The sequence below is a fragment of the Cheilinus undulatus genome, linkage group 1, assembly GCF_018320785.1.
Source record: "Cheilinus undulatus linkage group 1, ASM1832078v1, whole genome shotgun sequence".
NCBI lineage: Eukaryota > Metazoa > Chordata > Actinopteri > Labriformes > Labridae > Cheilinus > Cheilinus undulatus.
The window spans coordinates 49,605,633-49,632,831 of NC_054865.1; the positions used below are offsets into that span (position 1 = coordinate 49,605,633).

Below are 27,199 nucleotides of genomic sequence, written 5' to 3' on the forward strand. Positions count from 1 at the left end.
TGAAGCATGTGTAGAATGTCTGGTTATCTGAATTAAGGAGCAGTTGAACTAGTGTCTCTTAAAAGTAAACGTTAATTAGGTTTTTCCACAATTTCTGCAAACATTTCAGTATCTAGCTAATTGTGAGGGTATGTTTCTGTCTATGCTTCTTGTAAAACAACTTTAAATCTCAATGCAACTTCCTGATAACATTAAGACTGAATAAAAAAAGGAAAAAAGTGTCATTCTGTCCTGGGAGTTTTTAGGAAAAAACAAATCTTTGTCTTTTTTCTACGTCTTGAATTGTGATAAAAAACATGTATGTGAAGAATTGAAATTACTGCCCCATGCTCTAAATTATGTTTTCATTGTCGTTGTTGGAAATGGCTACAGTGGATCTTTTTCTGCTGTGGAGCATACAGGTGTTTTCCAGGAATCCTTCTCTCTTTTAACACAACCAAAAGTAAATTAACGAAAATAAAAGTGAGAAAGTTAATGCAACCAAATAATGACTGCGGGTAACAGAGAGTACTCTTTAAAAAGCAGGGATTAGCATTTACAGGGTGTGCAGGTCTTCACTGGCATGCAGAGGGGTTAAACATCATATTAACACACACATTTGTATTGTTAATTGTACTGTACATTTATTAAAACCAACAGATCAGATTTAAGAATACGTAGGTGGTTTGACCTTCTTTTCAAGCTTGAGCTTTAAAGGATGCGACTAGTAAAGGTGATAGTAAGAGCATGTAGTGCTTATAGCAGGTACTGTTTTAATACAGTGCCTATAAAAAGTATTCACCCCTTTGGTTTTTTTGCCCCTTTTATTAAATTGATAAATCAAACAATGTTAATAGAACAGATTTCTACAAAGTAATGTCAATTAAATACAAATATGTACAATAAATGACTGCATAAATATTCACCTCTTCCAAGTTAGTATTCAGTAGATGCAACTTTGGCTGCAATCACAGCTCTGAGTATTTGTGGATCGGTCTCAATGAGGCAAAACTGGACACTGCAATTTTACTCCACTCTTTTTGCATAACTGCTCAAGCTCTGTCAGGTTGCCCAGGGATCAGGTGTGAACAGCCCTTTTCAAGTTCAGCCACAAATTCTCTGTTAGACTGAGATCTGGGCTTGACTCGGCCACTCCAGAACATTCACATTTAAACCATTTCTGTGCATCTTTCTCTGTCTGCTTTAGGTCATTGTCTTGCTGAAAATATCTTCTACCAAGCCATAGTTCTCTTGAAAACTAAATAAGATTGTCCTCCAGGATTTTCCTATATCTTGCCAAATTCATTTTACCCTCTACCTTTAAAAGCTCCCCAGGGCTGGCTGCCAAGAAGCATCCCCACAGCATGATCCTGCCACCACCATGCTTCACAGTGGGGATGGTGTGTTTGCGGTGATGTGCAGTGTTTGGTGCCTGCCAAACAGTGTGTTTTCTGATGGCCAAAAAGCACCAATTTGGTCTCATCAGACCGTAGAACTTTCTTCCACTTGTCCATGGAGTCTCCCACATGCCTTTCGGTGAACTATCGTTGAGATTTAACGTGAGTTTTCTTTAACAGTGGTCTTCTCTTTGCCACTCTCACATAAAGCTTTGACTTTACCTTCCAAACACAGGTGTCTTTATACAACAGTCACTTGAGACACATTCACTGCACTCAGGTGATCCTGATTTTACTAATTGTGAGACCAATTGGCAAGACTTCTGTTCAATTTGGTCAGTCACTTTAAAGGAGGAGAATATTCATGCAATTATTTATTTAACCTTATATATTTTGGTTGAAATGACGTTACTTTGTAGAAATCTGTTTTCACTTTGATATTAAAGAGGTGTTTTTGTACAGCAAAATTTTATAAACCATGTGTGATTTATAAAATCAATAAAAAGGTACAACATCCAAAGGGCTGAATACATTTAATAGGCACTGTACTATCAGAGGAACTCTTTCATCATCATTTATTTATATCACATTTAGCTTATAGCATCTTGGATAAAGACTCTCCTGAAGGTCGACTAAGTGGATTTTTAAAGGCCTATTAAACAAGGAAAGCAAAGAGCCAGAAAGTGCAGATAGCCATTTAATTAGCCATTAGCTCCAAAGTATTTTGGATTAAACATAAATAATCCCAGGTACACAAAGTGCTTTACTATATATCTCCTTAAGAGCCTCCTTTAAAACTACTTTATTTTACTTTAATTATATATGTATTTTGTTTTGACTTGTCACCAGGTGTCTTTTTTTTCTTGCACGTTTATGGAAAATACCATTAGCAACACAGAGTTTTTGCATAGTCTTGTTGCCTGTGTGCATCACACCCCATGCTGCATCAGTGGCTATTTAATTATTTCTGATTCAGATTTTTCAACAAGATTTTTTGGCTTGAGAAACTGTAGCTGCTTTGGGTTTTTATACATTTTTTCACTGAATAAGCAAAGTGTTATGATTCTGTTTTGGAGACATGCCTGGATGCATCATCTCAGGACCATGCATTGGATTCACTTAATATTAAAAAAATAAATCATCTCTCCTTTCCTACAACATGCAGGACATTGATTGATCACAGTTACCTGAGAGTGGGCTTTGAGTGAGGGGAGCATGCCGTCGAAGCGCCCGTTTGAACTGTGCCACGCCTAGGACAACATTTCTTAGCTTCATCCACAGAAAGTATCCTCCTCTGGTGCTTGAGGGCCACGTACTCTCCAAAACTGCCTGGGTATCAAGAAAAAGAGACAGACGAGAAGACGGAAGAATATTAAAAGGAGAAAGGAGACCCAAAGACAAAATGTTTCTCCCACAGTTCTGTGGAAAGTCAGATGGAACTTATATTTAATTTTCTATTCCAAGAATAAATCACATGGATGCATACATATCAGACATCTTCCACCATAAAATATTCTCACAGTCATCAGATTGATCTAACTTCATTCATTCTGTTTCATCTGCACATTTTAAATTAAGCAAGCTAGAATTGACCTAGTCTCTGCACCATATCAAACCATTTTAAATTAATTTTTCATCTAAAGAATTAACTGCAGAAATAATAGACAGCGATATTGAACATCAGGAAAAGAAAAGAAGCTGCAGCTGCTGGAGGCTGAGTAATGTTTGATAGTCTCTGTCTGCTCTTAAATTCACTTCAGAAGCCTCCTGAGGAAAACATGATTGGTATGCTACTGAGCAGAACTGTTTATTACACCGGCTGCTCCGGCATGAACACTCTCAGGATTTGGGACAGGTGAAAAGAGAGTGGCCTCCTGCAGACATTAAGACAACTGAAGCAGCAATTTGTCCACAAAATGCACTTACTAGTGCTGGAGACAGGAATGGAGGCACTATTTTATACCTTTGCAACAGTGATAGCCAGAGGATGCAGAGTTATCCCTCTGTTCATTCTTGTGAACGCAATATCTCAAGAACACTTTACGGGGATTTCTTCAAACTTTGCACACATGTTCATTCTGACTCACTACATTTTTTTTAACTACATTTTTTAGCTAATAGGCAAAGGTTCTTTTTGTTCTCCCCTTTATTGTAGGGATGTACAGATGCATTAGTTTAACATTGCTTTCTGTGGATATAAGCATGTGATACTGGATGATTAGTCTGTTTTTACACATTTGACAACTCAGTGTGAGAAAGTTTCCTTCTTTAGTGTAAACACATTACTTTTTCATTGACCATTTTAGCTACAGCTTGGTTTAATTTTCTCCAAGATTAACCCGTTTTTGTTTTCCACTTTAGTTGTAAGTCAGGAAACCAACATCTACCGCAAACATTAGATATAAAATAAATTGTGTGAGACATTCCTTGATGCTGCCAGGCTGAATAAAACTTTCTAGAAGTCTTTTATCCCAGGATTCTCATGACTGGTGGAAATTTAAACTGTTTTTGGTTTGTCTACATCCTGAGCAGCTTGTAAAAAGTTGATACTTAGTTGGGTTGTCTTCTTATAACCGTTTATGTTAACAGTGATGTATTTTTCATAGTTCTTTCCTTGTATAGTAACACAAATTTGTTTTTTAAGTATCACTTTTTTTTACTTCTTTATCTCAAGGGTACAGAAATGAGAGATTTTATAATAACCTTGAGTCAAGAAACTACACTATATGGGAATGGTGCTCTGAGGGGATGTTGTTCTGCAGGATTGGGTTTATCTACTCGCTATTCCTGTTCTTTCCAAAGATGTTTGATGGGATTGAGGTCAGGGCTCTGTGGGGGCCAGTCAAGTTCTTACACACTGAACTCATCAAACCATGTCTTTATAGCTTTGTGCACAGGAGCACAGTCACGTTGGAATAGAAAAAGGCCTTCCCCAAACTGTTGCCACAAAGTTGGAGGCAAAATATCTTGGTATGCTAACGCATTAAGATTAACCTTCACTTGAGAGAGAAGAGGGCCAAATCCTGAAAAACAGCCTCATACCATTATACCTCCTCCACCAAACTTCAGTTTTATATATAATACACGATTATGACCTAAGAAGAAAGAAAAGCAGTTAAAAAGTTGCACTGTGTGGTAGTGGCATGGTCTGTTTGCACTTAATACTAGCTTTTAAGTTGTCTTCGCAAATAAACCCCAGCCAAACTTATAGATTAAAAAAAAAAAAAAAAAAAAGGAATCCTAAAGTGTGGCATATACAGCAGATTTTCTGGAATGTTTGTCCAAATACTTGTGAGCTCCTAAAAATGGAAGAACTCTAAATAAAATGGTTCTAATTCCTAATTTGTTACTTGGAAGTTTTGGTGAAAGCCCTTAAATTCCAGCTGAAAGTCTATACTCAGGTCACGTTTTATTTTAGAACCATTGTGGTGGATCTAACAGTATTAATACACATACAGAAACACCCACACTCACAGAGTGAGTGCCTCGACTTCTTAACCCCTTTGCAGAAGAACATAACCACCAGGCTACAGGTGCCCCTTAGTATTTAGTGTTTTCTTTCACATTTTATAAGTTTGTCTGATTGTAAACCGTTTTTACAACCGAGGGCAAACTGTGGGGAACAGATAAGTACAAATATACACGGACAAACATACATTGCTTTTGACCTAATAGAGGCGTGAAAAGTGAAAGAAAGAAGAAAACACCTCCAGCTGTCCAAAGCAGCAGCTGCTCTTCATTCAGCCACCTAGTGCCTCAAGGTCTCCTCTCTCTAAGATAAAATAAGATCCTCTGTGCCGTCAGAACATGCCGGAGTAACCTTTAGCACAGCTTCGTCTCTTGACAGTCTGCTCCCAAGTCACGTCAGAATTTACCTTTATCTGTCCCAGGTTTTTTGATCAGGAAAAGGTTGTGATGATAACGGAGCTGATTAATACAGACTCATGGGTGTGATCAAACACGACTGGTTCATAACCTTAGCGGAAAACTACAAATGCCACCAATATTTCTCTTCAGCTGCCAGAGACGCCTCTACAGAGACTTTCCTGTGATGAAGTCTCTCTGCCTTTTAAGTAGCAACCGGAGATTTTAGTGATGGAGCGACACAACAACACAGTCAGATGACATTAATTAAGCTGCTACTGTGAGTCATGACTACACAATTAGCATCTGGGATGTAATCAGTCTGCTTTATATTAAAAGTTCTCTAAAATACTTCTATGAAGGGCATGGTTTCACATTTTACTCTGCCTCCTTTATTCAGTAACTTTAGAATCAAGCTGCACTAATCATCTATTCATTAACAATTCAACAAAAAGGAAAGTAATTTCACACTATTTTCAAAATAAGAATCAAAATCAGGTTTATTGCCAAGTAGGTTTACACATGCAGGGAATCTGCTGTAATGTTTTAGGGGAAAAACACATAAAAGTAGAATATTGAAGAAGAAAAATAAAAAAACAGTAAAAGTGAAAAATATAAATCCATATACAGATAATACAAATGATGTGCAACTATTTTATCTAAGCATCATGTCCACATTGCACATCCATGCTGCACATACATGAGTCACCATGCCATGCCAATGCCCACCTCTTCAATCTGTGCCAGAGCTAGAGCGTGGCACCAAGTATTGTTGCCAAAACTTTTGAATTCTTCAATACTTTTTTGATACCAAATGCTTAAAACTATACAGTTGAAATAACCTAAGTTTTAAAGATTAAAATAAGACATATTCATATGGGTTCTTTGCAGTCGTGATTTTGATGACACGCAAATGTCTGTTGGGGGTCAGGAAATGGGGACAGCGTTAGGAATGACTAGGAACAGAGGAAGCTTAGTACTTTCCAGCTTTAAATGGACCTGTACACTGCAGTTATCATCGGAAAATGTCTACATACATTGAGTATGATCCCTGCACTTTAGAAAAAAATCTTTTTACCAGTTTAACTGATTTACCTGACATGGAAGTGATACATATCACATTTTACTCAGTCTAGCAGATCTCCTCATCTTCTAGCCAAATGAAGGGAAACAATGATTTTGAGGAGTCTTGTACTGAGCTAAAATGCTAGTGGTGCCCCTTTAACACATTTCTTAAAAATCATTATTTTGTCACAAACATGCTTTTAATTGAAATAGTAATATACCATCAACCTCATAAACCTTGTGGGTAAGCGACAAAGTACAGATGTGTTGTTCACAAATGTGCCTGTGCTTCAAAACGGCTCTTACCACTGTGGCTTGCTCTGGTTTTAGTGCCAGTTTTCTTTCCTCCATCCTTTATTGATTCCTTTATTCATTCCAGAACCTGCGCCTCTGAAAGTGGCTGCAAAGTTTGGTGTCTCTTAACTGTTTTCAATTTTTGCTGTATTTTTTCATATTTTTTTGTTGTGTTTTGTCGGCTGCTGATGGAGGTTTCTGTTGGGAGAAGAGTTTATTCAAGAGAGGAGCTTCTTTCATTGAGACAGAACAAATCTGGACAACAACATCCAATTCCAGTGGACATCTTGAGGTGTTTTCGTGGTTGCCGTGCTGGTGCAAAGGTGAAGGCTAGGAAATGGAGATATAAGCCTTTTCTTCCATCAGTCATCATGGGAAAAGTCAACTCTTTGCCCAACAAAAGCGACAAGCTGGAGACATTGGTGAAGACTGAAAAAACATACTGTGAATGCAGTCTACTGTGTTTTACTGAAACCTGGTTGAATCAAAACAACTCAAACTCAACTGTGGATCTACCTGGCTTCACTCTCATAAGGTCAGACAGAGATGCTAAAGCTAGTGGCAAGAAGAAAGGAGGGGCTCTGGCTTTATTTGTTAACCAGAGATGGTGTAACTCATCACACATAACTGTTAAGGAGAAGTTGTGTTGTCCAGATATTGAACTGTTGGCAGTTACCCTTCAGCCATATTATGTTCCATGGGAGTCCAGTCATATCATAACAATACTTGTATACATTCCAACCAAGGCAACTGATTTGGTTCCGTGTGATGTTTTGCATGATACTGTTGCTAGGATACAGACTCAACATCCTGAGGCATTTGTAATAATATCAGGAGATTTCAACCATGTCACCCTCTCCTCTCACCTGACTGGATTTACACAGTTTTTTAACTGCCCTACCAGAGAAAACAAAACCCCAGACCTGCTGTATGCCAATGTCAAAGAAGCTTATAGAGCTACTGCCTTACCACCACTGGGCAGGTCAGATCATAACTTGGTTTATCTGCAGACCTGTTACAAACCTTGTGTGCTGAGGCAGCTTGCAACTAAAGTCAAAATCAGAAGATGGACTCCTCAAGCTAGTGAAGCTCTGAGGGACTGCTTTGAATCAACTGACTGGAATGTGCTGCTGGAAACAGATGAGGACAGTATGAACATTGACGGACAGGTTGATTGTTTTACTGAGTACATCAACTTCTGTAGAGACACAGTCATAAAGACTGTTTGCTGTTTCCCCAATAACAAACCCTGGATCACAAACGACATAAAGGCAATCCTCAACCAGAAAAAGAAAGCTTTTAGAGACGGTGACAAAGAACGTCTCAAAGAAGTGCAACATGAGTTGAAGAGGAGACTGAAGATGGCAAAGCTGGAATACAAAAAGAAGATAGAGAGGAATTTTCAACACAGCAACATCCGTGGTGTGTGGAGAGGAATCAGTACCATCTCTGGACATAATAAAAAGAAAAGGGAGCCAGTAGTGGGTGATGTGGAAAGAGCTGATGAACTCAATCTGTTCTTCAACAGATTTGATACTGTGGACACACCTACTTCCACTGCTGCTCCTTCTTCTACTCCTCAACATATGGAAATCCCCACTATAGCTCCTCCTTCTTCTCCATCTCCTACACATGTCTCCACAGCTGCAGCCACTTCCCTTCTAGCACCTGTACCCTTCTCTGTCACAGAGACAGGGGTGAGGTTGGAGCTTGAGAGACTTTGCCCTGGAAAGGCAGCTGGCCCAGATGGTGTGTGTCCAAGGCTGCTTAAAGACTGTGCTGCACAACTGTGTCAACCTCTCCACAGGATCTTCAACCTGAGTCTACAGCTTGGGCGGGTGCCTGCTCTATGGAAAACATCCTGTATTGTACCGGTACCAAAAATCAAATGTCTGGCTCAACTGAATGACTACAGACCTATTGCCCTTACCTCACAAATCATGAAAATTCTGGAGTGGCTGATTCTACACCTACTGAGGCTTGAGGTCAAAGACAAACTCGATTCCCTGCAGTTTGCATACAAAGAACACATTGAAGTGGATGATGCCATCCTCTTCATGCTTCACCGTGCCCTGTCTCATCTGGAGGAACCTGGAGTTTATGTGAGAACCATGTTCTTTGATTTTTCAAATGCATTCAACTTCATCCAACCCACCATACTCAAAGACAAGCTCACGGAGATGGGAGCGGACCTTCCTGTGTTTCTTGGATCACAGATTACCTGACAGGAAGGCCACAGTTTGTCAGGCTGGGGAATTGTGTTTCTGGGACATTAATGAGCAGTACAGGGGCTCCACAAGGAACAGTCCTGGCTCCATTCCTGTTCACACTGTATACATCAGACTTCAAATACAGCACTGAGTCCTGCCACATCCAGAAATACTCTGATGACACTGCTATCGTGGCGTGTATCAGAAATGGACAAGAAGCTGAATACAGGGATCTGATAAGTGCCTTCAGTGACTGGAGTCACAAAAACTGCCTCCTACTCAACACCTCAAAGACAAAGGAAATGATCATAGATTTCCGCAGATCCAAACCCCCTCTTCGGCCAGTGAACACTTGTGGCGTGGACATCGAGGTGGTGCCATTGTATAAATATTTAGGTGTACACCTGGATAATAAGTTGGACTGGTCTAAAGACGTAGACTTCATCTACAAAAAGGGGCAGAGCCGCCTCTTTTGCCTCAGAAGACTCCGATCAATAGACATCTGTAGTAAGATGCTGCAGATGTTTTATCAGTCTGTGGTGGCAAGTGTTCTGTTTTATGCTGCAGTCTGCTGGGGAGGCAGTGTAAAACACAAGGATGCAAGGCGTCTGAACAAACTGGTTAAAAAAGCTGGCTCCGTGGTTGGAATCAAATTGAACTCATTGGAGGATGAGGTGGAGAGACGTGCACTGAGCAAGGTGGAGGCCATTCTGAGAAACATGGATCATCCACTTCATATCTCCCTCAGTGAGCAAAGAAACAACGGTGGTGGACAGCTCCTATCCCTGCACTGCAGGACAGAAAGATTTAGAAAATCTTTCACACCATCAGCTATTTGACATTATAATTCTACAGTAAACAGATGAGAATCCCAGACGATTGAATTTCCCTTCGGGGATAAATAAAGTTCCTGTTTTGTATTGTGTTGTATTGTTATTTAATCCACATTTAAATAGCCAAACTGGTGCCAAATGAGGAGCCATTTCGGAGCCAAACAACCAGCTCTACTGAGCTGAGCCAAATGATCTGGATCCCTTAAAAGAGACAGATTTCCTGTCACAAGAAAAAAGACTGGACAGGCATCAGGCATCAGCTGACATCATCTGCAAAGAAGCTATTTCAATCCAAAGATGCTGTGAGTTCTACTTAATATTTGTATGGTTGAAGTTGATAAATAAACTCTTAAAAATATCCTTATTCTCTGCATTTTCCTTAATAACAAGCAAGTAGACAGACTCTTGATACCATTCATGTAATGTAATCGTAATATCGTCAAGTGTAGTCATAATCCCACATCATTATCAAATTGTGCAGCACCAATTGCTGCTCTTCAACACAGCCTCCATCCTTGCTAACTGCTTGATTCACCAGTTGGCAAATATGTTTCATTATGTCTCTGCAGTTTCTCATTTGAATACACATGTCAACAAAAGTGTCTGTTATAGACAGAGAGCAAAGCAGAGAGACAGCGATGTCTACTGGTCCCTAAAAGTTTTCCTTTGCATACTTATCTGCAGACTGATAACAGCCCTGCATAAACACTGACACCCATAAGATGATCTAAATAAGATGAAATAGAAAATACAGATAGTGTAGAATCACTGCACACACCTCCTCTGCTTTATTAATGATAATTTAGAGGAAATATTTGATTTATGCAGGCTCTACACTGTTGTTTTTTTAGGGCAATCTGTTTAATTTGGGTTGGAGCACTCTCACTGGTCAAATAAACTGGACTTCAGGGGTAAGGCGTAGTCAGGTATTGGAGAAAAGGAAAGTGCACGTTGGAGAGACAGCCAAAGAAAATGTTTTTTTTAGTCAGAGAGACTGGTGCTAAAGTGTGAGTGACTCTTAATGATACATATAATACCATGCATAATAATCTCTGTACCTTGTTGTAGTAGCCATAAGTGATGGCATTGGGGTGAACTCCGGCCTTCTTCATCTCAAACAGGACCCTGACTGCCAGCACAGGTTGACCATACTGTCCACACAGCTGCATCAGCACACGGTAGCAGACCTGCACAGTGCATGAACATATATGTTTGTGCACAAGCCAAACTATAACAGACCTTAAAAATACCAACATGGGAAAACAAAAGTTATTTTAAACAACTAGCTGATCTAAGATGAGTCTTAAAGTCTTAAGAAACCATGCAACATGCTTGGTACTAAAGCGGTATTATTGGGGATTTTACCTCATCAGGGGGCTGTAGTTTCTTTGCCTGCATCTTTCTGAGAACGTCATAGGCGGTGCGAAGCGCCCGCACCTTGGAGTGGCACACCTTTACATACGCTGGCAGGCAGATGAACCACAGGCCATAGCAGTGACGGAGCAGACATTTGGACCACAGCTGAGGGATCGATGAGTACTTCTTGGCTATCTTCTGAGCTGATTTTATCTCCTGTGGATGAAAAGAAGGATTAAGAAAAGAAGTTCTACAATGCAAAAATCCAATTTCATACCTTTTTGATTAAATGCCCCTTGATCTGGTGAATCATATCAGTTTCTTTAACACACTGCTCAAGAGTTAAAACTTTTAGTGCCTTAGCCTTGGTTTCTATATTGTGTAAGGATTGCTGCAGACAATTCTTTCTGTATGCTGAATTATCAACTATAAAACACTCAACTCTTAAGGCCCCCATTTAAATCACCATTTCCTGAAAAGTGGGGACATTGTGTTGAATGTAAATAAAAACAGAATATGATGATTTTCAAAACAGTGAAACCTCATATTTGATTGAAAATAGCACAAAGACAACAGATCAAATGTTGAAATGTCATTGTTTTAAGGAAAGGTCTTTTGCAAGGAGCTTATTTCAACAAGACAAAACCAAACCACATTCTGTGTAACACACAAAAGCATGGTTGCATGATTAAGGAGTCCTGGGGTTAAACTGGCCAGGCCGTTGTCCTGGCTTGTCCCCCACTGAAACTATTTGGCACATTATGTATTGTGAAATGGGACAAAGGAGACCCAAAATCAGAACTCTTGACTGAAACAAAACCGCTCTAGTGCCATGGCCCAGTTCTAGACTTGTGCATAGGTAATGTTTTACAAACCTGCATCCACACCCCTAAAGTGCAGTACAGTGAGCCAGCATATATTACACCTGTGACCTGGCCAGTGATTAGACAAAACGAAAGGGCTACTTGATCTTTAAGGTGATTATTGTTTAGTTACTACACAATCAATTTGTCTCTACAAGAAGGGCACTACTGCACATTCACTGTACAGAGATAAACAGCAGCATCTATCCATCCATTCATCCATTCATCTATCCATCCATGCATCCATCCATCCACGTATTCATGATCTGGGGCTGGGTCACAGAGGCAGCAGACTAAGCAAGTCAGCCCAGACATCCTTTTCCCCAGCAACTTTTCAGCTCTTCCTGGGGGTTTTCTGAGGTGTTCCCAGGCCAGACAAGACATATAAACCCTCCAGCAAGTCCTGGGTCAACCCTAGGGCCTCCTACAAGTTGGATGCACCTGGAAGACCTCCACAGGAAAGGGACCAGGAGGCATTTTAATCAGATGCCCAAGCCACCTCAACTGGCTCCTTTTGAGGTGAAGGAGAAGCTACTCTACTTCGAGATCTGTCTGGTTATCCAAGCTCCTCACCCTATCTCTAAGGCTGAGTCCAGACACCCTCCTGAGGAATCTAATTTCAAATGTTTGAACACATGAGCTCATTCTTTTTGGTCATTACCCACAGCTCATGACCACAGATGAGGGTTGGAACGAGGATCAACCAGTAAACTGAGAGCTCGCCTTCCAGCTCAGCTCAGCATCATCACAACAGTCTGGTACATCTGCAATACCGCCAACTCTGTACTAATCTGCCTGTCCTTCTCACAGTCTATTCTAATACCACTAGCAGCAGACACCACAGCGCTTTATTCCTCTCTTTCCTCCTCCTATCTCTCTGTCGGTTTGCAATTGTTCTACCATGAATTTTATTCTTCTGACAGAATTTTTATTGAGATGATAAAGATTTCAAAAAGTGTTGCTGCCAGTGTGGTCCATTCTGTGATCACACAGTTATACTGCAGTGGGGGACAAGTCACTGAGACTAAGTGTGCGATTGCACACATAGATGGAGGGACAAGAGACAAATGCTTCATTTACAGAGTAGACTGTTAACAGCATCAACCAATTTATCAAATGTTGTTTTTAATTTCTATTTCTATTTCATGCATGTTTCTTAATGTTTGTCCATTAACGAATTAATAATGTTTTCACATTAACAACTTCTTTCTTTTGCATGTTTGAAATAAACTATCACTAATTAACTAATTAATTGACATACTAAAAATCATGTTCATTACTGAATTCTCTTCTTTTTCTTGCATGCCTGTAAATTTGCAGACTTCAATTTTCTACTCATCACCTTTTTTTTTCTTTTGTTTGTTTTGTAAATTTTTCACCATGTCCCAACTTTGTAGGAAAACACTTTTCTTAACAATAGAACTGCCGTGGATCTCTATATACCTAAAACAGCCAACAGGTCAAATTTACCTGTCATTAAAGTGCCTTGATTTTTATGAATAGCACTGATCAAGGACTGTTAGTTAACCACTGACATTGAACAGTTTATTAACCACAGATAGCAAACTAAATCACTGTTGGAAGATGAGCCGTCACACAGAAAATCATCTCTGGACTGATTGTAATCCTGAAACTTCCTCATCACCAGATTCTTCTTCATTAAAAGCACTGAGATTACCTTTAGACATTTAACAATGGTAAATGTCTTTTTTTCACTGTTGTATCCACACTGAAGGTTGATCTATAGACTTCTGATTAGGCACTGCTACAATAGAGAGAAGGTATTTCCATTGCACCATGTATTTATTGCTGGTGTGAAATAAAATAGTGGGAAAATCAAGGCTTTTTTATTGGGTAAATTTGACCTGCATGGTGGTTCTAGATATAAATGTCCATTAACAAAATTTTGGTTTAAGGCAAAGATTTTTTTATGACACCAGATGCTATAAAACAAACTTTTAGGAAAAGTCAAAGAGTGACAGTCTTTAAAATTGTACACATAAAGTAAGATACAATTAAAGAACAGCCTAAGGTAAATTTTACCCATTGTCAGTTCTAGTGTTAAACAATTTTCAAGTGGATCAGCTGCTAGTCTAAATCAGTCTTTTAGGGATTCAGATAAAGAAGATCAGCATTGTTGTGTATCTCCACCACAGTCTTTGACCAGATAAATCAATAAATCACTGTGTGTCAGTGGTGAGTTACAGATCTACTGACCTGTTTGGTACGTCTAAACATGGGGGCAGGGCTGGTGGGACAGCTGTGCCTGGCAGCGAGGCGGGAGGAGGGGGTCCGCAGGCCCTCCACAGGGTCGAACAGGTCAAGGCTCAACACTGGGAAACCATCATACCTGATAGAGAACATAAATAGACAAGTTACTAACAGCTTAGGTCGCAATGCCTTTAAGAAAAAGCAACATCTGAAATGAAATGATTTCTTCTAAGGTGAAAATTATCATTGCAGTTCTGCTTTAATTATCTGAAAAGAGAGCTGGTAATAAAATTCTTGGAGGCTGTTGGTCATTGAGGATTATTGGAGGAGTTTAATTTAAGTGGTTCTTTAAAATCTCCTGGCAGGGGTCTTTAAAAGGGAAACATGTCTGCAGAATATAAACAGCACAGACTCAGACCCATGCAGTCCTGCAGCTGTGTTCAGTCTTTAGTCTCAGTGAGGGAGCCGGACTCCTGCTGCTCCTCAATCACTCTAACCCAGTGTGAATTAACAGATATTAAACTCAATGTATAATTCAGATTTTTTTTATTTTATTCCTGCTGTTTATGAGAAAGTCTGGTATTCTGTGAGTCGAGTCGAAGATGTCAAGTGCTGGGATGGATTTTAGAGATGTTTTTGCCTAAATTATTCAGTTTGGATGTCGAATCAGTGTTGATGGTAGATGTCAGTTAAAGCAGTATAATCCTTAGGGTGTTGTTTTGGAAGAGATGAATTTTCCAATATCCTAAGCAGAAATGGCACTGCAGACATGAGCCAGGAGGCATGAGACATGAGCACCAGCATCATAAGCTCTGCTCCACTCAGATGTGTGTCCATGGGGTGTGCTTAGGTTATTGAGTGATTAGATTGCTTCATTGGAAAACTGTCCTTTTGCTGGTAAACATTTCTATGGAAACAGCAGACTCTGTCAATCAGAGGCATTATTGTGACTTTCTAAGATTGTGGGTATTGTGGTTCTTTTACCTCAGACTGCAAATAAGCCCTGTTTTTCTTGGTTGATATACCAGCTTGTGGCTGCTACAGAAGCATAAACCACTGTTTCACAGCCAGGAAGCTCTTGGTAAGGTGACCTTGGATGGTTAGGACATGGATAATAATCAAATCTGCAATGGAGAAATCCTCTCTCTTTCTTCACATCCTTGTTCTATCTATATGCATCTCCCTCTTCTCTTTTTCTGCATCTTTGTCTATTATTTTTCTGCACCTCTCTTTTTTCGTTCTGCATCTCTCTCAGCTCTCTTTTTACATATCATTATCTATCTTTCTGCATCTTACCCTTCTTTCTTTCTGCTTCTCCCTCTTGTCTCTTCTATTATCTCCCCTTTCCCACTTTCTGCATCCCTCTTTTCTGTCTTTCTGCATCTTCCTCTTCTCTTAAACTGCCTCTCCCTATCTCTTCCTCTGCATCTCCCTTTTGTTTTTTTCTGCCTGCCCCTGTTTTTTCTTTTCTACTTTCTACTGTGCATGGCATGGATCTGGCATGGGTCTGACACAGGCCTGGACGATGTCCATCAGGAGGCCTGAGTAGTACAGAACCAAGGTTGACACAGCAAAGCGCTGAACCTCCATATGGTCCCATACCTGACCTGACCTACCCAGAAACCAGTGAAGATTTGGGTGTGGAAATCACCTCGCCCTAAGGTCCACTGTGATTTATGACATGTGTTTATCTGGCCAAGAATAGGGTACAGCTGAGCAGATGTTCATAAATGCCACAACTGAAAACAGTTGTCATTTAATAACACGCCCCTAAACATTCATGGTTCAGCCAACCTCGCCTTAAGAGTTTCCAACATGGAGGTACTGTATGTAATAAGCAGAAAATATCTGCTCCCTTTATCATGGTTTAGTCTCCAGGTCGGAGAAGTAACATAAAATTAAACATTTGCTGTTTCTCAGCCTGAAAGGTGACATGAAAGTGAATCACAAACCCCCGATGAGGAAGGAAATCACTGCTGTGCTTAACAGAATGAACCTTGCAAAGCAGATGGATACGCCTGTTTCCGCGTTTCTCACTGGCAAATCCATCTTGCAAAGCTCCCGTCTGAACCATTTGGGCCTGGTTCGAAAGTGACAGGACCAATCAGCAACTGTCGTGACACAAGCAAGCAGCAACAAGAGGCCAGTGCAATTATGGTGGAAGACAATAGCGTGGATGCTGCTAAAGCGCCAGTTCTATCAGAACTTGATGACATTTCTTCGTTAAAAGAAGAACAAAGAACAGCATTGAGTTGTTTTCTTTTCAAAAACAACAAAAGTCAAGTACTGACATGTCTATAGTCGAGTTATGCAGCTCTAATAGAGTTTACTCCTTCAGTGGGGGCACAGCTTGCTGGCGGCTACGTCACGTGATTTGTTGCTCTGATTGGCCCATAAAGATGTGACAAACAGAAAGTTCATCCAATCACCCTCTGAGGTTTTTTGTCAAAGGCACTGCCCTTTCCCAAATGCTGTGTATGAGTGGTTTTCCAGATGGATGTGTGAAACAAATCCATCTGGTGTGCCAGGTTACTAAACAGTGTAGTTGTGGACAAATGAACGCTAGCTGATATTAGAATATTTAATTGCATATGTGATCTGTAACATGTATATCCTGATTTTTTTACGTTCAGATTATTATTTTATTGGTATTCATTACATTTGGGTTTAAAAAAAACATGGTAAACACTTAAGATGGGGACATAAAAGCATGTGTTCACGCAATAAGGTAGCAGCACGCAAACAGAAGGAGGCCAGCATAAAACCACTCCAGACTGAGCGGAGAGTGGCTGTGATACCTGTTTCAGGTGTTATTATACCTGTAGGCTAGTTATAAATGTCAGTGAAATGCTGGTTTACAGCGCAGATTAACTGTAATCTTCTGACTGTTCATGAGACTTAATCGTGATCAAAGAAAGCTTGAAATGTCTGACAGACTATAAAACAAATGAAGAATTGTTGTAAGTTATATCTCTAATCAGAATAGCTTTCTTGCCAAACATCTCAGTTGTAATTCTTACATTTTGGATCGCTGGATGAGCTCCTGTCTTCCAGCCTTCAGCCGTGCACCCATGCATGATTATTCCACAGTAGTGGAGTAGATCAATTACTTAAGTCACCGGACATACTGACTGATTTTGTAAATTTATTTTTGTGTTCCTTTATGGTCAGCTCTTCAACACACACTCCAGGTTAGTACAGTTAAATAGTTTGGAGTAAAACACTCCCCTTCCTTTTAAACCCTTAACTCAGTCACAGTGGTCTAAACATATTACCAATTTAAGAAGCTAAACATTTAATCTGTTTCCTCTTTTTTCTCCAATGAATCCCTGCAGTTTTTCTGGTTAAATCTCCCATTATAATGTCATGTTACAGTGTGCAATGGGACTTGAATAATCAATGAATGCTGCTTATTTTATTGTTAAAATAAATCGATAATCGCTCATTCATCAAGTATAACAAACAAGGAAAAACAATATTGTTTACAAGGATTGTAGTTAGATATAGTTTAAAAGTCATAGCTAATCTTACACTGCCAGATTTACGCTGCAAAGCAAGTCAGCACTGAGTTGAAACACAAACTCAGACCTGGCATGGGCCAGTGTGTCTACGGACCAATTACAGGACTTGCAGTCTTTGTTGAGGTGCATGGTGGCTACAAGCAAAGGTTTCTATGTAGTTTTCAAGGCTATGTGGCTCTACAGCGTATGCTGCTGTGCACAGAAGTTTAAATAAGTCTTGATTGTTCATCTTTTCATTCATGGTCTGTTTTTGTTTGCCTTTTTTGCTTTTATAGGCCATAAAAAGACACCAATGTTCTTTTCAGTCTGTTTCATAACCAGTAAGAATTCCTCACAGGAGCTAAAAATAAAAATGATGAGTAAAGCCGCAGAGATTAGAGTGTCAGACTAATTCTTCCATTTGAGAGGAAATGTGAGTAGCAGTGTTTTTACCTGTAGCAGAGAGGATATTCCTCCCCATCGGGCAGAGGAGGCAGCTCTGGAGGTGTGATGAAGACTGTGTGCTCGCTGCGCTGGGATTCATCAATCTCTATCAGCCGGGCCTCCTCCGGCTTGTCAGCGTCCACCTACAGAACAAAACATGAACAGAGATGTTTGGGTGGTGGTACCATGACCTTTCATCCATCACCGACAGAGGAGACGGGGAGGATCCCATCACACAGGGGAGAACTTAAACACAGATCTTGACATTACGCCCTGTAATAAATATGTCACAGTGTGCACGGGCGACTGCAGGTCCGCTGAATCACCCAAGAAAAACAACTGAAAAGCTTTGTAGCAGTCGGCCTGATAGCAGAGATTCTACAGAAGGAGAGCCAGGGAGATCTGAGGGAGGCTGACAGGAGGTGACCTAGATTCCCAGAGTGAACCAACCATCCATTTTTTTTCCTTTTTATCTCGTTTTTTTTAAGTATGCTCTACACCTCTGCAGTCATCCTCCTACACCAGACACACAGAGCAGCAACTGTATTCAGAGTAGCATTACATTAGTCATATATTCTCAAAGCTAAACCCATGTCTTCCTAAAAATTTTCTTGTTGTTTTGTACTGTGACCAGGTGTGATTGTCCCTCCCCACTCCTTCTTTCCCAGTGGTCTGTTTATATTATTGACATTGCTTCATTCTCGAGTACACTTGAGTATGTACATAGTCCAATTCAGTCAGGGGTGGCACAAACAAAACTAGGTTACAAATCTGCCAAGAAGACTTAAGAGGAGACAACCATTGTAACCACTCTGGCTGACATTCATTTAAGCTCCATGTGGACAAATCTGCAGGCTACTATGGATGTTTTTAATATTTTTAAGATGCTGACAACAACTCTATTCCTATTTCTGCATCTCCCATGAAGCTCAGAGGATGAAATGAGGCTGTGCTGAATGGATACAACAGTTTTTGAAAAGACATATGATTTTTAGATTTTCTTTTACCGATAGGGCGCACAGTGGTCGCGTGGTTTAAGGCGCTACCCATGTATGCAGGCAGCATTCGAATCTGGCCTGTGGCCCTTAACCGCATGTCTCTCCCCACTCTCTTCCCTGTTTCCGAGTCTATCCACTATCCTCCTCTTTAAAAAGAACAAAAAAAAAAAAGACCCTGTACCCTGTGGGCATGGTTGTGTTCACATCTCCTCAGTACCATGCCAAAGTCAACATGAATCATGCCCTAGAGAGTGGTCTTTTCAGCCTGTCAGCCCTGAAATAAACAATGTCAAAGATCGTCAACCTCTGCTGTCCCTGGAAGTGGATAAAGCATATAACACTGCATAAAGTGTCAGGTGCAAATACACAGTTTCCTTTGGCATAAATTTCACTCAGTAATGTTTTTTTTAAGTTTAACTAATTTCATAGATGTGTTTTTGTCCTAATGAGTCTAATAAACTCTTTGAACTCATTCAAAGATGTCCTTTGCCCTAGCCCAAGTTCTTACAGCAGACTTGGGCACGGTGCCTGAGTACGGTATGTTTGTGTCAGGACCATCCCTAGTCATTTTGGTGCCCGAGGCAGGACAGTGATTTAGTGCACCTCCAGTATTCCATCGTCACCTAAGAGGAAAGTTCAAGTATTCACTGTTAGTAAACAAGTTTTACAGATCATCATTTTTCATATGCTGCATGGTTAAACACAGAGCAGAGTGGAGAGAGGCGCAAGGAAGTTGACAGTCTGGTTGATGCTTTACATTTGGGGCTTCATTCAAAATATTCAGGGCTCATGCCTGTCCCCCACAGAGCATGTGGCAACCAAAGCAATTGCTCATACTGCTTATATCTATGGCCAACTCTGGCTTCAGTGTACTTGGATGCACTGAGTCCTGAATACGAAGCTACCCTCATTCAAATGTCTGACATCCTTGTTGATAGTTACAAAATGAGCCTTTATTTCAACAGAATTAAGGAAAAGACTTCAAAGCCCTGAAAATTTGCAAACTTTCAAAGACAGAAGGATAAAATATCTCTACATTAAAGCAGCAGACGGTGAGATATTCTCTTTTAAGTCCAAAGTATGAAGCAGGCTCGAGGAAAAAACTAATTCCTGCAACTTTTGTGTCATTTGAACTCTTCAACCCAAGAATTCTTGAGACCATGCTGGGGCTCTGAGATAAGGACCAAAATTTGTATCATGGTATATATAAGCTTAGCAAATAAAGTCAGGACATTTGTGTGATAGATTACTTCTTTGTTATAACAATGCTTTGTAAGGGCTGCAACCATGAAAATTGGGCCAAATCTTCTCTGGCAATACTAAACAGCTTATTCTATTGTTGCTATTGACTCTTTTATTGAAGTTTCCTCACCCTTTCAGCACTCAGGAACTGTAGGCTTTCTTCTACAGATTTGCATCCAAGGTTTGCAGGATGATATGGCAGACTGCTCTCTGCCCAGACAATCCAGAACAGAATGCACACAGCCAGTCTCCAGTATCATAGGGCTGCCAGGAGGCCTGCCATGACTGGCCTTCATCGTCAGGCTTTATTGCACCAGCAATACATGCACTAGAACCTGAACATGAGGAGGAATGTTATGTTCAGCATTGAGTCCAGATTCTGCTTACAGCAGTTAGACTGCAGAGTGTAGAGAAGATGTGGAGAATGCGATGCTGATTGCTGCACCGATAGAGTAACATCTTTTGGTTAAGGCAGTGTGATGCTGTGGGGCGGCATCTGCTTGACTGGAAAAAGGAGGCATGTCATCATTGGAGGCAAGCTCAATGCAGAGAAATATCGAGATTAGATTCTGCAACCAGTGGTGATACCATATCTCCACAGTCTGGGACTGAACTCTATCCTCCAAGATGACAACACTCACCCCCACAGAGCGGGGTTTATCAGAGACTACCTCCAGAATTTGGGAGTGGACATGATGGAAGGGCCTGCCAGCAGTCCTGACCTCAATCCCACTTAACACCTGTGGGATCAGCTTGGACGTGCTGTCCTTACCAACACAAGCGCATTGGCTGACTGGCTACAAATGCTGGCTGAAGAATGGGATGCCATCCCTCAGCAGTGTGTGACCAGGCTGGCGACCTGCATGAGGAGGAGGTGCCAGGCTGTTGTGGCTGTTCATGGTTCTTCCACACGCTACTGAGGCTCCTGTTTGTTAAATGAATAAATTGTTAAACTGCCAACATGTGTCGTTTCTTCAGACCTCAATCCACCAAACATCAGACAAGAGTCAATAGCAGAATAAGCTGGTCGGCATTGGCAAAGAAGATCTGGCAAGTTTTTCGTGCCTGTTCCTTACAAATGTGGCACCATTTAAAAGAGAAATAAACAGGCTTTCTAACAGTATGATTTCTTTTGCCAAGATTCTTTGTTTAAATTTCTTACCTGAATGTGGATATGCAATATAAATCAGGATATTTTGTCAGTTAAGAAAATTACATGGTAGTTTCAGTACCAAATTTATACATCTTACTATGTTTCTAGTAAAAATCACACTAAACTGAAACCTGTCTGGTACCAAAGCAAAAGACATAGATGTCTTAGACATCCAATAATGGTCAATTTTCATTTTAAATTGTCAGTGATTGCAGACAGACTCCTACACACCATCTAAATCTGCAAAAAGCTCTGGCAAATTGCCAGTTTGTGGAGGCTGTCAAAATTTTCTACACTCTTATCAAACATGTATTTCAAAATGATCACATATCCACATCTCACATTCTTGAAAAGGACAGACAGGGAAAGACACCTGCACAGCACGCCAAGATGCTTGTCACTGGCTGTACGATAAAGCCCCTTGAATATCGTCTCCCTGCAGATATCCAGCATGTAAACTCCTAATCAACTTAGCATGAACATTGAAAAACGGTCAACTTGAACATCTATATTCACATCTCCAGCATAAACCCTCTGATCCAGATGATATTGTTAGAAAGGCTTCAGAAAAGCATCTACAGTAAGTGGTAGAGTGAAATACTACAGTTATAAATTTCATCACTGACATTTGGAGTTAAGCACGTAGTTTTTACAGCCATGTTGGCAGAGCTGACAGTCAGTGAATCTTAAAGCAGAAGGGTTGAGATTTATAGAAGAAATAAAAAGTTTAGGGTCACAGAGAGGTTGTAAATTGAGAGGTGCTTAATGACAGGTTTAGTGATAAAGTAAAGGTTTTATTCATACTGAAGGAGAGGGTGTGAAGCACTTACTGAAAGTTCATAGTTTGGACTGGTCAGTGGTGGTAATAGACGGTTCAGTTTAGTTCTTTGTTTAAACTTTCATTAATTCTCTTCGGTCTAAAGCAGCACATCAAAGCGGAACATAACGCTGTGTGATTTTTCTCTGAGCGCTCATTAAAACACAACAATAGAAGTGCTGAAGCCCAGACATCTACAGAGAGATCAGAGTAAAAAACATCGCTCTCTCATCTTGTTAGAGTTGACTGATGTGAGTCTGGGAGATGATCACAATGTCTCTTTAGGAGAATATTCAATAAGTATTGACCTAAGAAGTAGAGCTGCTCGATTATTGCAAAAATCAAAATCATGATTACTTTGATTGTTCCTTTTTTTTGTTCCTTCTTTTTAGTTTGTGTTTGTTCTGCTTATTATGTGATACCGGTTCCTCCAAACATCAAAAACTTCGCTGGACATGATCAGGAGAAATTGACAAAATGACAGGATATGTTTGGCCACAAGACCATATCATAAAACAGCATTATCTCCCTGGGTCCCTGGGTACCTGGGTACGGCTCCAAAGTCGGGATCATCTCGTTTAAATTTTTTTCAATTTTTTTTGCCAAAAGCAGAAATTCACCTGTGGCGAGTAACTTATTGTCCTCATCCATATTGTAAACTACATGTTAAATGCCTGTGGAAAAGTGGAAGTGGAAACTGAAGTATAGACAGTGGACACATAATTTTCCCCAGATGGCGTTATGAATTGACAGGCTTTCAGAATGCTGCAGAGTGGCTTGTTGCAAAAAGTTTGACATTTCAACTAATCTGTTTATAAATCTTTGGTCTGAGTTTGGCTTGAAACACTTTTACTGACTGACTTTACAAAATCTGCTTCCAATATAATCAATGCATTAAAACAGAAACATTCTTAAAGCCCTCTTCAGATTGAAGATGTGCAATATAATGAGACTGTTTTAGAGCAATGCTGGGGACAGGTGCAGCTGTGTGAACTCAAATCAGGCCGACTGATAGTGTTGCGTCTGATTCAGTGTGTCTAGTTGGTTTTAAAATGCAAGGCTGAGTGTTTCAACAGCTAATCAATATCTCTGAACCTTGAGAGACTCCTTCTACCCACACATCCAAAATATTTCTGAGTATCTGATGCCAAATGAACAGTTTAATCAAAGTTGCGGCTGCACAGGTCGTCTACAGCTGTCAGAAAACAGGATACAGCGTATACATGGCACAATATCCCAACAAAAACCTGGATAATCAAGTCCATGTAAACACCATCACGACAAGTGCAGTGCTGATCCAAAACTGGACTGTTTTCAATATAGAGAGCTGTGAGTGCTCAAACAGATGATACCAAGGCAGTCTTTGTGCTCAAGACACTGAAAACGCTGGTCTACAATTGCCTTTGCATTGAAAACAAGCACTGCCAGCGTAAAGAAATGGCACCATTTTACACAGGCAGTAACTGATATTATGATATCTCATTTACATGATTAGACAGTCTTTCGCCCCCCCCCCCCCCCACTGAATTTAATTGCTTTTGTTGCAGCTATGAACTACTTTCCCTCAGGGATGTATACATTTTAACCTTATCTTGCTGCTCTGTATGTGTGTACTACGGTGTGATATGTGTGTAGCCTCAGTGAAGCAGCGAGCCTTCTCACTGAGGGAGTAGATAATGTAAAACAGAAACAGTGCAGAGAGACAGCCGGAGGATTTAATCGGCCGTGGAGCTGACACACAGGGAGGTCGAGGAGACCCGGCCTGAGAAGACAGAGCGGGGGGGTCTGACGATGCCGACCTCTGAATTCACTTCCTTTATGTCTTAATTATAGCCGGCACAAACACCTACAGGTAATCCAAGGACAGCCAAGTCTATTAGAGTCTGATACAAATGACCTGCGGACGTGAGCGGAGAGCCGAGTGTCTGCGCGGACTTTAGGAGAGCAAACACTAAATTTAACCTTCAGCATACAAACACAGTCTGATTGAGAAACTCTACCCTGTGAGTATGGGGGTCACACTACTTTAAACCCTCCCAGCTGAGCAGAAGACACACCGACGGCTTTTCAAAGCTCTCTGTACTGTCACACTGATAGACATGAGCTCAAGAGATTTAAAAAAAAACAACTTTAAGCTCAGTTAGTGCTTCAGGAATCACTGGAGCGCTAAAAGCCCTTACTCTCTGAAGTCATGAAAGATTTAGTGCTGAAAACTGTGTGCATGGACTTTCTATGAAAGTGTGCTTTCCTTATCTGAGGACAAACTGCTGAGACAGCAGATCTGATGTGGTGGGTGAATATTCTAGCATGCATTAAAAATGGAAAGATTCAAGGAAGTAGATACAGTATAGAAAGGAAGAAACTCATGTAAATGACATGCTGAGGAGTGGGTGGGGACACGACATGAAAGGAAAAAGTAGAGAGGTTGTTAAAAGTTACACTGCATTGCTTTCAGGACTCTATAAGATACTCAGTTTTAACTCGTACTTGTCTGGCCAAATAAGGAGTAAGTCTCTGGGAATAGATTTCTCAATCTTTCCACTGTAGGGCTGGAGATTGTTAATTTTTATGGATACTGATACCCTTATTGACACTCCTTATCAATACTTTTCTATTGTTTGGTGGAAAGACAAGAGGATGGCAATGAATTTATAACAGAAGTGGTCTAACCTGAATAGAGAAGAGTTCAAAAGTCAAAACCTGAGTATTCATTTTTTAATGTGACATTTTAACACATCATGACATACAGGATAGATTTGTCTAATTTACTGAGGTAACCTGAACTCATCATTTTTAACTTTAAGCTCGGTAAGTCTGCTCTTTAACTTCAATTCTGCCAATTCCACCGCAGATTTCTGGTCGTTATTCTAGCCCTACAGTGAACTCACATGACTCAACAAATGGAATCGCACATTGTGAAACTTAGAGTTGATTTCCTGCTAATTATTGTGAGTTTTACCGCTAAATATTAGATTAACAGTGACACAGAGGACCACATCACAGGCTCTCAATCTCTCCATTATGTGCTATTCAGGCCATCTCCATAATGATCTGCATCTTTAAACATGCACAGTTTGACACAAAATAATGTAATGACCAAACAGCCTGCTGTTGATTGACGGCCTGTCACAAAGCATTCTGGGAAAACAATATGGCAGTTATCGTTGCCAGCAATAAATGATTGAAAATGGATAAAAACAAGACAAAAAGACTTCTATTATCAGTATCTATCTTTGAGGATTTCACCTTTAAAGAGAAAGCACCATGCATTTTTGCTTTATCTCAACAAATGTACCAACAACATGTGAAAATAAAAATCAAATACCAAAAAAACTCACCTTGCTTGCTTTGTCTGCACTCCGTTCTGAATTGTAAAGCTGCTCACAGACAGATATAGAAAAGGGAAGAGAAAGAAACACTCAGGACATTTCCAACAGAGAGAAGAGAAAAAGTTTTGCAGAAGAAAGGTCAAGCTACACAGGAAAGGAGAAACTTCTAATACTGCGTTAAGTGAAGCACAAAGACGCCCCGAGACAAAGATAGGACAACTTCAAAAGACGGAAAAATGTAAAATGAAAAGAAAGAAACGGCCCGAGAGGAAAAAGTAGTGTTTTTATGCTGCAGGCTTCATTTCACTACACCATGAATTCAAATCATCTACTGTTTGTTTCATATGAAGTAAAAGTGCTGTTACCTTGTCCACACAGTCATCGAAGAAGGCCAAGCTGGCGTCTTTATCGCTGACAAAAGAGCACTCCTCAATAAAGCGGATGAACATCTGAGTTTTGGTCATCAGTGAGTAGAACTTCTGGTGAGAGCGGTCGCGGCTCTTCAAGAACCCTGAGGACAAATGAGAAGTGTTTGAGCTATTTCAGACATTGATGTCTGAGCATTTACCAAAATATTTTTACTAGAGTCAAGATTCTGCTTAACATTTTGCATGTATAATAAGACAAAATGCTGTTTTCCCATCCGCCAGCGTTGCAACCAAGGAGAGAGGAAACACCTCATAAAAGCAGCCCAACAAAAAATTTAAATCCCTTCTTCAATCAATCTGAATAGTTACACTTATAAAAGCTGAGAGTGAATGTGCACTTAAGCTTTGAGATAGGACAGAAAATGTGAAGAAACTAAGAGATCAGTCAGAATATGCTGCTATAGAAAAAACGTCAGGGATTGCAAAAGAAGAACTGTGAGTGTTTGAAAATACCAGAAGGAGCTTTGTGAAGTTTTGAAACAAAAACTGTAATGACTATTAATGTCAACAATAATTCAGGTAAGATTTAAAAGAGCAGCAGCTTAACTGATTATCAAAATAAACTGCATTTCAATGAGATCCCACTTGAGGCTGTCTCCAAAAACCATAGAATCTCATTGGGTCCCAAATCAAACACACAGTATGTTGATTCTGCTGCAAGGGGGTTTTTAATCAAGACAATATCCAAAAACTGACAATGTGTGCCACAGCTATGACCTGATTTCTTTGCTGAGGCCTCAGAAAATGATTAGCTCAAAAGAAGGACCATGCATTGACTTGAAATTTCCACTGAAATTGAACAAAACTGCAGCTGAATCCTTTCATACATTAACTAAGGTGTATGGAGAACACTGCATGTCACGTACATGTGTGTTTGAATGGAACTAAAGATTTAGTGAAAGCAAAAATGGTCTCCATTGACGAAGAGACAGTTTGGTAAATTATGCAGGAAAATTTGAACATGACAAAAATGTGTGATAAAGTCGCCCAACATTTCTGACTCATGATCAAAGGGAAAAAGGCAAGTACATTTGTGGAGACATTTTGGAACAAATTGAAGGAAACCCAAAAATTTTAGATTTGATTACATGCCATGAAACTTGTATCTTTCAAAACAGTCCTGAGACAAAACAGCAGTCAATGCATTAGAAAAGACGATTGTCACCAAGGATGAAGAAAGCATGACAAACAAGCCCAAACTCACAGCCATGTTGAT

General features: G+C 40.2%; 1 protein-coding gene across 6 annotated transcripts in view; it reads right to left on the bottom strand.

Moving 5' to 3' along the window:
* LOC121507429 (C-myc promoter-binding protein-like) overlaps nt 1-27,199 on the bottom strand; it is a 114,666-nt gene that overhangs the window by 24,028 nt on the left and 63,439 nt on the right. For 4 of the 6 annotated variants that reach the window (XM_041783763.1, XM_041783787.1, XM_041783755.1 and 1 more), the window contains 7 exons: nt 25,921-26,066; nt 25,565-25,603; nt 18,026-18,159; nt 14,079-14,211; nt 11,008-11,214; nt 10,701-10,829; nt 2,564-2,705 (listed from right to left, as the gene is read on the bottom strand). In XM_041783763.1, coding sequence (XP_041639697.1) covers nt 2,564-2,705; nt 10,701-10,829; nt 11,008-11,214; nt 14,079-14,211; nt 18,026-18,159; nt 25,565-25,603; nt 25,921-26,066 — 930 coding nt within the window. The remainder of the gene's footprint in view (nt 1-2,563; nt 2,706-10,700; nt 10,830-11,007; nt 11,215-14,078; nt 14,212-18,025; nt 18,160-25,564; nt 25,604-25,920; nt 26,067-27,199) is intronic. The other 2 variants (XM_041783796.1, XM_041783779.1) reach the window with 1 other exon arrangement.